Here is a 13,421-nt window from a genome sequence, read left to right as displayed (position 1 = left end):
CGAGGGGCCCCGCAGCCGCCTCTGCCCGCGGCCTGGCTTCCTGCGCCCGGGAGCCTCGCCTCCCAGCCCCCTCCCACAGCCCGGGCCTCTTCCCTCCTCCCTCCCACCTCCAGCCGCCAGGTCCCCAACCGCCCGCCAGCCTTGGGCCTGAGTGGCAGAGGCGCCTGCAGCTGCCAATCCCAAAAATATTCTCTGATGACACAGCTGGAAGGACGGGAGCCCAGACTGGCTCCTCCGAGGCTAAGTTTAGAGCAGGCGGGACCACCTGCCCCCCACCCTAGCCCCGGCTCTAGCCCCAGCCTCAGCCCTTCCCCCCCCCCCCCCCCAGGCTGGCCCAGCGGCTGCCTGCTGGAAGGGGGCCCCAGAAGGGCTGAGGGGCTGGCCTAATCCGTCCCCCCGGCGAATCCCACTCTTAGGGGCTGGGAGACCCCAGCTCCCAGGCTCCTGAACCACCCGATGTCACCTGGGCGCTGGGCGCTGGGATGAGGCCTACTGTGTGTGTGTGTGTGTGTGTGTGTGTGTGTAGGGGGCAGGGGGGAAGGGGTGGTATGTGCGGGTCAGGTCACCCCGGGTGAAAACCCTCTCTAGCCCCCTCCCCCACACGCTTGGCAGGAGTGGGAGATAAGGCTCATGGCCAGAGACATCTGCGTCAGAGATAGGAGGTCTCAATGCCACGGGCAGGGGCCACTCTGGATTGCAGGGCGTGGGAAGGCCTGGGGAGACCAGGATGAGAAGGGTAGAAGAGGGCGGGTGGTGGGATGGGGAGGGCAGAGTGGGGAGGCCTGGGGCAGACCCTGACACAAGGGGCACGGGGCGGGGTGCAGGTTCACCACTGGCAGGCCTAGGTGAGCTATGTTGCCGCAGCTGCTGCTCCTGCTCCTCTTGCTGCTGTCCCCAGACAGTGGCCATGGCTGCCACGGGCCAGAGCTGGACCGGGCACTTGTCCTGGCCAAAGTGAGGGCCCTGTTCATGGATGCTTTGGGCCCCCCCGCAGTGGCCGGGGAAGGTGGGGATCCTGGAGTCAGGCGGCTGCCCCGAAGACATGCCCCGGGGGGCTTCCGGCGCAGAGGCTGGGAGCCCAGGGAGGAGGAGGATGTCTCCCAGGCCATCCTTTTCCCGGCTGCAGGTAATGAGGGTGGGAAGTGGCAGGGCGACTTTGAGGAGCAGTGTGGCAGGTACAGCACGGGCTCGGGAGCCAGGCAGGTCTGGCTCTGAATGTCTAGTCTGCTCACCTGGGCAATAACGCCTGCCCGTCAGGATGCAGCGAGACGCCGCAAGGCTCAGCGGAGGCATTTGGGAGACATCTGTTTGGGGGACCAAGAATCTCTAGAGACAGTGAGATTTGGACTTGGGCCCTTTTCTGCCACCTTTCCTTCTCCCTCTGCCTCGCTCCCTGCCCCAAACCTCGTTTCTTTAGCCCCAATTAGCCAAGATTTGAGAAGATAATCAGAAATGCAAGGATGAGATGAGTTGGGAAAGTTTTCCAGGAAATTAGTCTACTTTCTCTCGATTCCCTTCTCATCTCATTGTGCGTGTTCCCATGTTCCACTGACTGACCCAGGAAAGCCCTCTTCCAGGTGGACGTGTAATCTGTAATCCCCTTCCCCTCAGAGAGGAGCGCCTGCCTCCCCGTGCCATAGTCCTCGTGTGGCACCGTGACTTAGTGTGGCTGTGGAATCAAGCACGATCCCAGCCCGGCCGCTTAGTAGGTAAATGCCACTTCCCCTTTGTGACCCTGTTTCCTCACCTGCAAAGTAGATCAGTCGTGAGATTTCTAGTGAGAGCATCCGTGTGACGGTATAGTCCCAATCTTCCGTCCTTTACGTACTCGTGATGGCTTACTGTAGTCTGCGTACCTGTCGGGGAAGGATGCCAATTGCCTTTCTTAGAAAGCACTGCCCTCCTGGGTTATATGCTTTTCCCTTCTCTTCCTTTTTCTTTCTGATATTAATCTATTTTTAGGTGGAATGTCTTAATAGATCTATTTATTTATTTGGGAGAGAGAGAGAGGACGCTCCCACTGCTCACGAGATCTTGACCTGAGCCGAAACCAAGAGTTAGATGCGCAACAAACTGCACCCCCCCAGATGTCCCTAAACGTGGAGTTGTTTTAAAGAATTTATCATGCAATATTTCTTTTTTTAATAAAGATTTTATTTATTTATTTATTCATGAGAGACACAGAGAGAGAGGCAGATACACAGGCAGAGGGGAGAGGCAGGCTCCCTGCGGGGAGCCCGATGCGGGACTCGATCCCCAGGATCATGACCTGAGCTCAAGGCAGATGCTCAACCACGGAGCCACGCAGGGGTGCCTGTTATGCAATATTTCTGACATGTAAAAAGATACATGGGGTGAGGTGCTTGGCTAGCTCAGTTGGAAGAACATGGGACTCTTGATATTGGGGCTGTGAATTTGAGCCCCACATTGGGTGTAGAGATTACTTAAAAATAATATCTTTAAATAATTAAAAAATATATATAGAGAGAGGGAGAAAACAAATACCTGTGTGTTCAAGGTCCCGTCATTCAAAACAAAAATTTAGGTCTAACGATTCCAAGTGTTGGTGAAGGTAGAGCGTGGGCAGGGCCTCTTACACATGGCCGATGGGAATGTAAATTGGTAAAACCATTTCAAAGACCTTGGCAACATCTTGTATTTTTTTTTTTAAGACCTCTAAGGATGAAGTGGCAAATGGAGAGCCTGTGTGTCAGTTGTCTCCGGTGGAGCGGGGCCCCAAGCCCGACAGAGCCCTCAGTGTGGCTGGCTGCGGGACACACATCCCTGCTGTTGAGGAGGGGAGAGGTCCCAGGCTCCGCCAGTCTGGGCTGCCCTGTCCCTTCCCTCTGTCCCCTGCAGGTGCCAGCTGTGCGGACGAGCCGGCCGCCGGAGAGCTGACCCAGAAGGCCGAGGACGGCCTCTTCACCTACGTGTTCCGGCCCTCCCAGCACTTGCGCAGCCGCCAGGTGACGTCAGCCCACCTGTGGTTCCACACGGGACTGGACAGGCACAGCACAGCAGCCTCCAATAGCTCCGGGCCCCTGCTGAGCCTGCTGGCGCCGTCATCGGGGGTCCCCATGGCTGTGCCCACGTCGGTGGGCCAGGCCCCCCCTCGCTGGGCCGTGCTGCACCTGGCCCCCTCCGCCCTCCCTCTGCTGACCAGCCCCGTCCTGGTGCTGCTGCTGCGCTGCCCCGTCTGTTCCTGCGCAGCGGGGCCCGAGGCCACCCCCTTCCTGGTGGCCCACACGCGGGCCAGGCCACCCAGCGGAGGGGAGAGGACCCGCCGCTCCGCCTCCCCGCTGCCCTGGCCGTGGTCTCCGGCCGCGCTGCGCCTGCTCCAGAGGCCCCCCGAGGAGCCTGCCGCCCACGCTGACTGTCACAGGGCAGCCCTCAACATCTCCTTCCAGGAGCTGGGCTGGGACCGCTGGATTGTGCACCCTCCCAGTTTCATCTTCCACTACTGTCACGGCGGCTGCGGGCTGCCTGCCCCACCGGACCTGCCCCTGCCGGGCCCTGGCGCTCCTCCTACCCCTGTCCAACCCCTTTCTTTGGTCCCCGGGGCCCAGCCCTGCTGCGCCGCCCTCCCCGGGACCATGAGGCCCCTACGCGTCCGCACCACCTCAGATGGCGGTTACTCCTTCAAGTATGAGACGGTGCCCAACCTGCTCACGCAGCACTGTGCTTGCATCTGAGGGAGTCCTGCTGGGGGCCAGGCCCCCGCCCATCAACAGCTGGAGGAAAGGGCAGAGCTCAGAAAATGGATGGCTCCCACCTCCCCCTCCTTGCATCCCTCTCTGCCTGAGGGCTCCCTGCCCCATCCTGCCCCTGTCCCATGGGTAACATGTGACAATAAACAACACAGTGCATATGACTTGGCATGCATTCTCTGGCTTCTCTGATATGGTGGGGGGCAGGTCTGGGCCCCAGAAACATGGGATTGTAGGATCTCAGGTCACACAGCCTCACTTGACCTCAAAGACGGGGTGTTCCAGGGCCGTGATGGGATAGGCCCTGGTGGGAAGCTGCATCAGTTGGAGGAGACACAACACAAAAGTGCTCCGAGCCCTTGACAGCCAATCTGGAGACTGCTGGCCGCTCCCCTGCTATTCTCCGCCTTAGCTTATGGCCCCCTGGCCCAAGGTCGGGTGACTCATAGACAGGCCAGAGGTCAGGGTTTGCAGGGCCCCCTGGAGATAGACGTGCAGAGCAGCTTCCATCTGGGGTTTCTCGGGACCTGGGGCGGGAAGGGGGGCGAAGACGATCAGTCGGCAGGGCCCAAGTGTTGACCAGGGCAGAGAGGGGGAGAATGAGACCCGAGGATGTCAATTTGCTGAGGCTCCCCGGGGACGCCTTTGCTCTCGGTGTAGACACTGTGAGGCGCGGCGGGCTGGGAGCCAGGTCCCAAAGGCTTTGTTTCCCTGTGCCCTGCGTATCTTTACCCTGACCCCCTACCCGGTCCCGGGCGTCAGAGAGGCCGAGCCCTGCCAGGGACGCGCCCTTGGGCCAATCTGCACCCACACTTGGTGCAGGTGCCCAGAGTCCAGAGCTGTTCTCTTCGGGGGGGCTCCCCTCAGCCCATGCCTGCCTGCCCCGGCTGGCCCGCTTCTCCGGCCTTCCTCCCCGCTTTGTCCGCTCCCTCCGTCTGGTTATCATCTTGCCCTGCCCCAGGGTCCTGGCTCTCAGCCAGGAGCTTCCATCCAGCCTCCCTTTCCGGGGGATGCTCAGGTCCCCAAGACCCAGAGTTGGAGCACACTCTGGCAGGGACCACACGGAGACTTCTCCAGGCCTCCTTCCTACCAACGCAGCTTCCCAGGCAGGTCAGTGCCTGCCCCCAGGGAGGGGCTGCGGAGGAGAGAGGCTCCCCGTCCCATCACCCTTAGCCTCCCCCTCTCTGAGCTGAGTGAGCACAAGAGAGCAGCCCACCTCCACACTCCCGGGCTGGCCCCAAGCTCTGTTGATCCTCAGTCCCTGGGGAGGCTGCTGCAGCTCCACTGGGGCAACCTGCCTGCTCACAGTCTCCAGTCTTTCCCGGCACCTTCATCTAGACCCAGCATTGCAACTAGTCTGTGCTCAGGGCTCCCGGGGTCCCTACTCTGGCGGTGGACTGGCCACAGGTGGGAGGGGAGATTTTCCTCAAGTCTCTCTGAGCTTCATGCTCTTACTGCCTGGCTTCCCTTGCCAGATCCTCCCTCCCTTCCCCTGGGATCTGCAGTCTTCCCCCTGGGCCCAGGACCCTGTGTTGTTCAGATTTTCCCTGTCCCAGGGATATGGATGACATTGACGGGTGGGGACCCCGGGATCACAACCTGAACCGAAGGCAGACCCTCAACCACTGAGCCACCCAGGTGCCCCCAAAGGTGTCCATTCTAAAGGGATAGCCTTTGTTTGAAAGTTATCCTTTCTGTGTGTGCGTGTCTATCTGTATGTGTGTGAGAGCGTGAGAGTGAGCGAGTAAGAGAGTAAAAGTATTCTTTCTTTTATGATGTTTTATGATATGATATTCTTTTATGATTACTTAACAAAATTAAAACTTGGGGATTCGGGACACCTGGGTGGCTCAGTCAGTTGAGCGTCTGCCTTTGGCTCAGGGTGTGATCCCAGAGTTCTGGGATAGTCCCACATCAGGCTCCCTGTGAGGAGCCCGCTTCTCCTCTGCTTAAGTCTCTGCTTTTCTCTGTGTTTCTCATGAATAAATAAATAAAATATTTAAAAACAAACCCTTGAGAATTCTAGGGGCCCCCTGGGTGGCTCAGTCGGTTGGGTGTTGATCTCTTGGTTTTGGCTCAGGGCATGATCTCAGGGACAGGCTCTGTGCTCAGTGGGAAGTCTGCTTGAGATTCTTTTGTTCTTCCTCTCCCTCTGACCCTCTCCCTGCCCTTTGCACACTGCCCCCAAAATGAATAAATAAATGTTAAAAAAAAAAAAAAAAGAAGAAGAAGAGAAAAGTAACCAACTTGGCGTTCTAATTGGACTCTAAGATTTGTCTCTGTAATTTTGCTGCTGAAATCTGTGAAATTCCAAAGCCTGGGAGTCACATTGGTCTGGGCCACCCCTTCCAGAATCTCTAACGCCTTGTGAGATTTTGTTAACTTAGCAAATCAGAATGATACACCCTCCCCTCCTTAAGAGGGCCTGACTGACAGTGGCTAAGAACATCTTTTTTGTCACTTTTTGCCATGAGACTAAGAGCAGTAAATTTCAGAGATTCTCTGGTTCCCAGGGTTGGTTATTACAAATGTTCTGAATACTCTTTTTTTTTGTTGTTGTTGTTCTGAATACTCTCAAATCAGAGTCAGTGTGAACAGAAAACACAACTCAAACTGACTAAAACAAAACTAAATTTAATTTAATTTAATTTAAAAATCACTGGCTCGTGAGAAGTCTGTGGCCTGAGCTGGCTAAGGTTGGGTTGGATTTGGGGCTGCCAAGATTCAGCCACGGCTCACCTTCCCTGGGGCACACGGCGGCTTGAGCAGCTCCAGGTTCCCATCATCTTGCACCTGGCCCCAGGAGGGAGTTGGCTTCTGGATGTCCCAGGATGGGTCTCAGTGGCCTAATCGTCCTGCTTGGGGTGCTCCTCCAGGAAAGGTGGTGAAGGGATCAGAATGAGTTAGTGACTTACATCCTGTGTCCCACCCAGGGAGCCCAGAGCCCACAGCACAAAGGCTAAGGTGAAAAAAGGTGGTTCCCCAAAGTGGGATACAGTTACCACAAAAACGGGGAGTCGATGATGAGTGGCTGGCAAGCCTTTTCTCTGTCCCTACAGAGACCCTTTTCTGTTGTTTCTGGGGCAGTTCTTGGGGGGCAGTGCAGCAGCCTCCTTCACCAGTTCCTATGCAATCATTCTGTGCCTCTTGGGTCCACTTGGCACCTGGCTGCCCAAGGGCCCTTCTGTTGCGATTGTGTCCCTAAAGGGGCTTAAAAAGTTATCTCCACAATGTTCAGCCCCTTCTGTGCATTCAGCGGCCCTCTACAACCCCCAATCCCATCCGCACAGCCCCACCCCAGACCTGTCCCTCCCTGCCTCTCCTCCCCCAGAACTCTGTTCAGACACATTCCGATCCTGCCTCAAATACATCATTTTATTCTCCAGCTGCCTCTGTCTTCAGCGATCTCTTTCCCAGGCAACGCCTCCTTGAAGATCCAATTCTGATGTCCTGTCATCTGTGACTTCCCTTGGCTCCCGGATGGCAGAGCTAGCTACTCTTCCTCCCTGCTTCCTGGGCGCTTGGTTCTTTAACGCTGATTTTCAAAAAACGTTTCACAAAGAACACACAGATATGTTCTCATGGTAACGACTCAGTTATGGAAGATGATGCCGAGGTTCTCCTGGGTCATCCCCTCCACGGAGCTGAGTGCTGCCAGACACATTTCTAGGAGTTTACCTGCAGACGCATACCTGGTAGAAATAGCTTTTCCCCCCACAAATGGGCTCATGCCTTGTGCACTGTACTGAAATTCTTTTACTTTACATTCTAAGGGCTTTCTTTGACTTTATTTCCAGTTCTACCATTAACTTTTTTTCTTCTTCTTCTTCTTAAAAATCACACTCTCTCAGGGCAGCCTGGGTGGCTCAGTGGTTTAGCACCTGTCTTCGGCCCAGGGCCTGATCCTGGAGTCCAGGGATCAAGCCCCATGTCAGGCTCCCTGCATGGAGCCTGCTTCTCCCTCTGCCTGTGTCTCTGCCTCTGTCTCTCTCTGTGTCTCTCATGAATAAATAAATAAAATCTTTAAAAAAAATCACATTCCCTCCACCAAATAATCTTCTTTTGTTAATTTAATTATTTGTATAAGAAACACATATACAGGACTTCCTTTGTGCCAGGAACGTTACAAGAAAAAGCTCATGAATCCTCATAACCATCCTATGAGGTAGGCACTGATATCATACCAGTTGCACAGATGAGAAGACTTCCCTAATAAGTGGTGAAGCCCACATTTAGACTCCAGAATCTGGTTCCAGAGTCTTTGTATCCACCCCTGAGCTACATTACCACCCGGCCTCTCCTTCCCACTGTTCTTCAAATACGCCCCGCTGAGGAGATGAAGCTGTCTACCGATACAGAACATATCCTAGCCCCAGGACACTTCTGAAGATGGTAATTTCTTTCTTTTTCTTTTTCTTTTTTTGCAATCACTTTTATTCTCTAAAATATCTTGTCCTTTTTTTTTCTTCCAATGAAAATATCCTTTCCTGGTAAACAGACACTTCAAACATCTTGGTCACATACGTCTTGCAAAACCGACAGACCTCACACGTGGTGGTCTAACTGCTCATCATGACATAATCTTTCCTGAGATGATTATAAATTTTTTAAAGTAACAATGATTGCAGGAATTCAGTAAAAAAGAACTCAGGGGGACGCCTGAGTGGCTCAGTGGTTAGGCATCTGCCTTTGGCTCAGGGCATGACCTCAGGGTCCTGGGATCGAGTCCCACATTGGGCTACCTGCAGGGAGTCTGCTTCTCTCTCTGCCTATCTCTCTCTGTGTGTCTCTTGTCAATAAATAAATAAATACTCTTAAAAAAGAAAAAAGGAAGAAAAAGGAAAGATGGCTCAGATGAGGAGTCACAAGCCCAAAGGATGGAGCTGGGAGCCCCAGATTATTCCCAGGCCTTAAGACCTAATGAATGCAGGCGGCTTGGCTGGATTTCTACATGGCTTGGGACTGGTGGGGCTCCTTCTTTCATTCCATTTTCTGCTTTTATTTTATTTTTTTTTAAGATTTTATTTATTTATTCATGAGAGACGCACAGAGAGAGGCAGAGACACAGGCAGAGGGAGAAGCAGGCTTCTCTCAGGAGCCCCATGCGGGACTCAATCCTGGAACCCCGGGATCACACCCTGAGCTGAAGGCAGACATTCAACCTCTGAGCCACCCATGTGTCCCCATTTTCTGCTTTTTGAATGCTTTTTGAATGTCTATCACTATTATTCTAGAACTGTCTTGCCTTATATCTGGGAGCTGAGAATTTGTTTTGCAGGTTCACAGGTGCACAGGTAGAGAGGGATTGTGCCCCAGGAATTATACCCGAATCCTCACCCAAACTTTAGATAATTTAGATAATGTGATTTGAGACTTTCAAGATGGTGAGATTCTGATAAAATTTTGGTCTTTGAGGGACGCCTGGGTGGCTCAGCCTTTGAGTGTCTGCCTTTGGTTCAGGGTGTGATCCTGGGGTCCTGGGATCGAGTCCCATATTGGGCTCCCCTCAGGGAGCCTGCTTCTCCCTCTGCCTGTGTCTCAGCCTCTTCTTCTGTGTCTCTCATGAATACACAAATACAAATCTTAGAAAAAGTTTTTTTGGTCTTTGAGTTGATGCTGTAAAGGGTTGAGACTTTTGAGCACTTTTGGATGGGGTGAATTTTTTGGGATGGATGTAAACTTTGGGGGCAAAGGTAGATGATGGCAGTCAGAATAATGGCCTTCCAAAAATGTTCATGTCCTAGCCCCCAAATCTGTGAATAGATCTCAGACTTGTGGAATCAAGCTCCACCTTGAGCTCCTTGATCAGTGGGAAGTCTGCTGGGGATTCCCTCTCTTCCTCTGCCCATCCCCCCCCCAAAATAAATAAATCTTTAGACATGTAATCACAAGGATCTGTGAAAGAGGGAGGAAGGAAAAATCAAAATTGTAAAAGATGTAAGGCCAGCAGCAGGGATTGCTATGATATGGCCCTGAGCCAGGGATGCCAGCAGCCTTTGTAAATTGGAAGAGGCAAAGGACAGGTTCTCCACTGGAGATCCCAGAAGGAAACTGTGATGTGTTAATTAACATGGCAAAGGCCACTGGACTTTGCAGGTGTGATTGGGGTTCCTACAGACTTTAAGATGGGGAGATAATCCTGGATTGTCCAGTAGGCCAATCTCATCACAGGAGTCCATAAGCACAGAGAACCTTCTCTGGCTGTTGCAGACACATGGGATTATGGAAGAAAGGCCAGAAAGATGCTAAACGGGGGCTACAAGCCAAGAAATGCTGGCAGGTTCTAGAAGCTGATTCTAGGGCCTCCAAAAAAAAAAAAAAAAAAGCAGCCCTGCTGTCACCTCAATGCTAGCCCAGCAATACCCATGGGGGCCTTCTAACGTATAGAATGGTAAGACTGAAAATCTGTGTTATTTTGAGGCACTAAATTTGTCGTAATCTGTCATGGCAGTAATAGGAAGCTAATCAGCAGAGGCGACCAGAGATGAAGTGGTATCTGGGAAGAAGAAAAAGCTTTTCTATCGTTCCTGACGTAGCCTCATTCACAAAATGCTTGGCTTCAGCAGAAATGCCAACACTGACGAGGGTCATTCCTTAGCTCCAGGGCATCTGACAGAAAATACATCCCTGAGTTTCTCCACTAGTTCTGTCCTGGGATGGAATATATTCTGGGCTGAGCAGTTAGAATGGTTTTCAGTTCATATAGTGGTTTCCCTAGAAGACTGTGTTGAATGAATAAGTGAATGTGACCAGGGGGCTCCGGAAGGGCTGTAATGACTCCATTTCAAAGTGCTCTTGGGGCGCCTGGGTGGCTCCGTCCGTTAGGTGTCTGACTCTTGATATCGACTCAGGTTGTGATCTCAGGGTCCTAGGATTGAGCCCCAAGCCAGGCTTCCTGCTCCACAGTGAGTCTGCTTGTCTCTCTCTCTCTGCACCTCCCTCACCCCCAGTAAATAAATAAATCTTTTAAAAAATAAAAATAAAACCTTAAAAAATAAATAAAAAATAAAGTGTTCTTTAGTACATCTTCTCAAAGACTGCTGACCCTACGTCCTTTTGTTTCTGGTTTATGATGGTCACAGCTCTATAAAATATGATGCCAAACTATACTTTTTGAAACCAGTAATGTAGCTAAGTGGATAAGTAAAAAGGATGCCTAAAATCTAAATAGGAGAAATAATTATTATATACGGTCAAACTATTTCAAGATCAGAATACAGATACTTTTCAGTGTCTATCACAGAAAAACTTTCAACTTAATTTAATAAAAAGACTTCTTAAAGACTATTGATCAATGAAGCACCAAGAAACGTTAATGCAAATTCTACCAAGTGCATTTATCAAAAAATAGGTTTGTTCATTTTTCTGCAAATAAATGTTGTTACACCAACACTGAGCGTGTAACAAATTGGGTTGCCTAGATATTTATAAGCTATCACTATGGGGCACCTGGCTCGTTTAGTTGGTACAGCATGTGACTCTTGATCCTGGGGTCATGAATTTTGAGCCTTATGTTGGGTCTAGACTTTACTTTATTTATTTATTTATTTATTTTTAAAGATTTATTTATTTATTCATGATAGAGAGAGAGAGAGAGAGAGAGGCTGAGACACAGGCAGAGGGAGAAGCAGGCTCCATGCTGAGAGCCCAAGGCGGGACTCGATCCTGGGACTCCAGGATCATGCCCTGGGCCAAAGGCAGGCGCCAAACCGCTGAGCCACCCAGGGACCCCCTAGAGTTTACTTAAAAAAGAAAAAAATGTTATCACCCATAAGCCAGGCCTACAACTACAAACTCAGACTTATTAATCCCAAGATCCACTCCTTGTCTGATATTATCTATAGTAAGGCTGGAAGACAATGTAAGACCAAAATGTATTTATAAAAATATTAAACATAATTTGATTATTTTAATGCTGAAAGTATTTTCCTTATTCATAAGGCACATAATCTTTCCTACTTGCTACTTCATGGATACGAGCAATATTATTTTATTTTATTTTATTTTATTTTATTTTGCAATATTATTTTAGTTGCTGGAGCATCATAGTACAGTTGATCCTTGAACAACATGGATTTGAACTGTGAGAATCCATTCTTACATAGATTTTTCCAGATAAACACAATATAGTACTGTAAGTATATTTTCTTTTCCTTATGATTTTCTTGATAACATTTTCTTTCCTCTAATTAATTTATTACAAGAATACAGCATATAGGGCAGCCCTGGTGGCGCAGAGGTTTAGTGCCGCCTGAAGCCCGGGGTGTGATCCTGGAGACCTGGGATCGAGTCCCTGGAGACCCAGGATCGAGTCCCACGTCGGGCTCCCTGCATGGAGCCTGCTTCTCCCTCTGCCTGTGTCTCTGCCTCTCTCTCTCTCTTTGTGTCTCTCATGAATAAATAAATAAAATTCTTAAAAAAAAAAGAATACAGTATATAATGCATATAACACACAAAATACATGTTCATCAACTTTATCGTATCACAAGGCTTCTGGTCAACAGTAGGTTACTAGTAATTAAGTTTTGGGAAAGTCAAAGCTATACATGGATTTTCAACTGTAGGGGGAGGTGGACACCCCTTACCCCTGCAATGTTCAAGGGTCATCTGTATTAAGAATATTTGCTTCTTGTGCTAGGCTTTTTATCAGCTCTCTGTTTGGAAATAAAGTCACTAAGAACAAAATCAAAAGTTGCAAATTAAGGAGGAAACTGTACAATAAAGTCCCCAACATCCAGGAATCTGTCTGCACTATTGAATCTTTGTCATCTGCTAACCGGAATTGAAAAATAAATTTTTTAAGTAATCTTTGTGCACGATGTGGGGCTCAAACTTATGATCATGAGATCAAGGGTCGCATTGTCTACTGACGGAGCTGGCCAGGGGCTCTGTTTGAATTTTTGTTGCTGGATTTGAATCATCAATAAGCACAATCACATTAAATAGTGCCTTCTCTTCCTCTTCTTGGGGAAGAAGATGCATTGATTATACAGCAAGCCTTCTGAGTTTTTGTCTTTGTCCACTAAAAGCCTTGAACCTCATTTTAGGTTTTAGGTCTGCTTGAGCTTGATGACCTTCCATCCAAATCTACTTGGTCACCATGAGCCAGTCACTGAAGTTCCAGGGGAGGCTCTTTTGAAATCTCCTACCAGCATTAATGTCACTTTAAAGGCTTTCTAATATAAGTTGCTGGATTTCAGGCATACATGAAGAGTCACCCCTTCTCTTAACAGATTCCAGAAATTGAACATCTGTTGGGTCATTGTATGGTTTCAACTCACCATCATGTAAACTGAAGCAAAATCTGAACATCCTGTGGCTGATTTTCTGCATAGATGTATTTAGACTGCTAACACAAGGAGTGTGCCCCCATCTGTACCCTCTACACATAAATTACTTTGATTTGTCATCACTTAAAGCTCTCGCGGCTTCATTCAGAGGGATAGCCCCAGCTTCCCTTGCCTCTCTGAAAAGTTCATTCACATTTTTTCCAGTTGAAGGTTGAATTACATGTGATCTCCTGACTCATGCTCGCTTGCTTAGAACCTTTCAGTGGAATAATGTGGTGGTCAGCACCTCAACCAAGGAAACAGATCTCCAATAACAGGAAAACCTTTGAGATAGTGTGCAAGTGCTTTTAAAGACTATAACTGTAAGCCTGTCAGATTTGGAAGATTTGCATTTCACTTCATTTTCAACTCATTCTGCCAAGGC

General features: G+C 50.1%; 1 protein-coding gene and 1 pseudogene across 2 annotated transcripts; one reads left to right on the top strand and one right to left on the bottom strand.

Annotated features, from left to right (window-relative positions):
- The first annotated feature begins 607 nt into the window (after positions 1-607).
- Positions 608-3,871, top strand: INHA (inhibin subunit alpha). 2 transcript variants are annotated; one of them, XM_026002077.2, is made up of 2 exons: positions 608-1,126; positions 2,860-3,871. In XM_026002077.2, the coding sequence occupies exons 1-2, from the start codon at positions 853-855 to the stop codon at positions 3,690-3,692; spliced, it is 1,107 nt and encodes a 368-aa protein (XP_025857862.1). In that variant the 5' UTR covers positions 608-852; the 3' UTR covers positions 3,693-3,871. The 2 variants fall into 2 exon arrangements, with proteins under 2 accessions (XP_025857862.1, XP_025857861.1); XM_026002076.2 differs by having other exon boundaries at positions 735-1,126; positions 2,673-3,871.
- Positions 3,872-12,872: 9,001 nt separating this feature from the next.
- LOC112922439 (UBX domain-containing protein 2B pseudogene) lies at positions 12,873-13,421 on the bottom strand (annotated as a pseudogene).

Source organism: Vulpes vulpes, chromosome 16, assembly GCF_048418805.1.
Source record: "Vulpes vulpes isolate BD-2025 chromosome 16, VulVul3, whole genome shotgun sequence".
Taxonomy (NCBI): Eukaryota; Metazoa; Chordata; class Mammalia; order Carnivora; family Canidae; genus Vulpes; species Vulpes vulpes.
This window is presented reverse-complemented; position numbering and strand designations above follow the sequence as displayed.

Excerpts from the sequence above, each read along its gene's own strand:
- INHA (XM_026002076.2), top strand. The coding sequence starts at position 974 with ATGCTTTGGGCCCCCCCGCAGTGGCCGGGGAAGGTGGGGATCCTGGAG. Across the intron at positions 1,127-2,672 it reads CATCCTTTTCCCGGCTGCAG|ACCTCTAAGGATGAAGTGGC; the intron begins GTAATGAGGGTG and ends TTTTTTTTTAAG.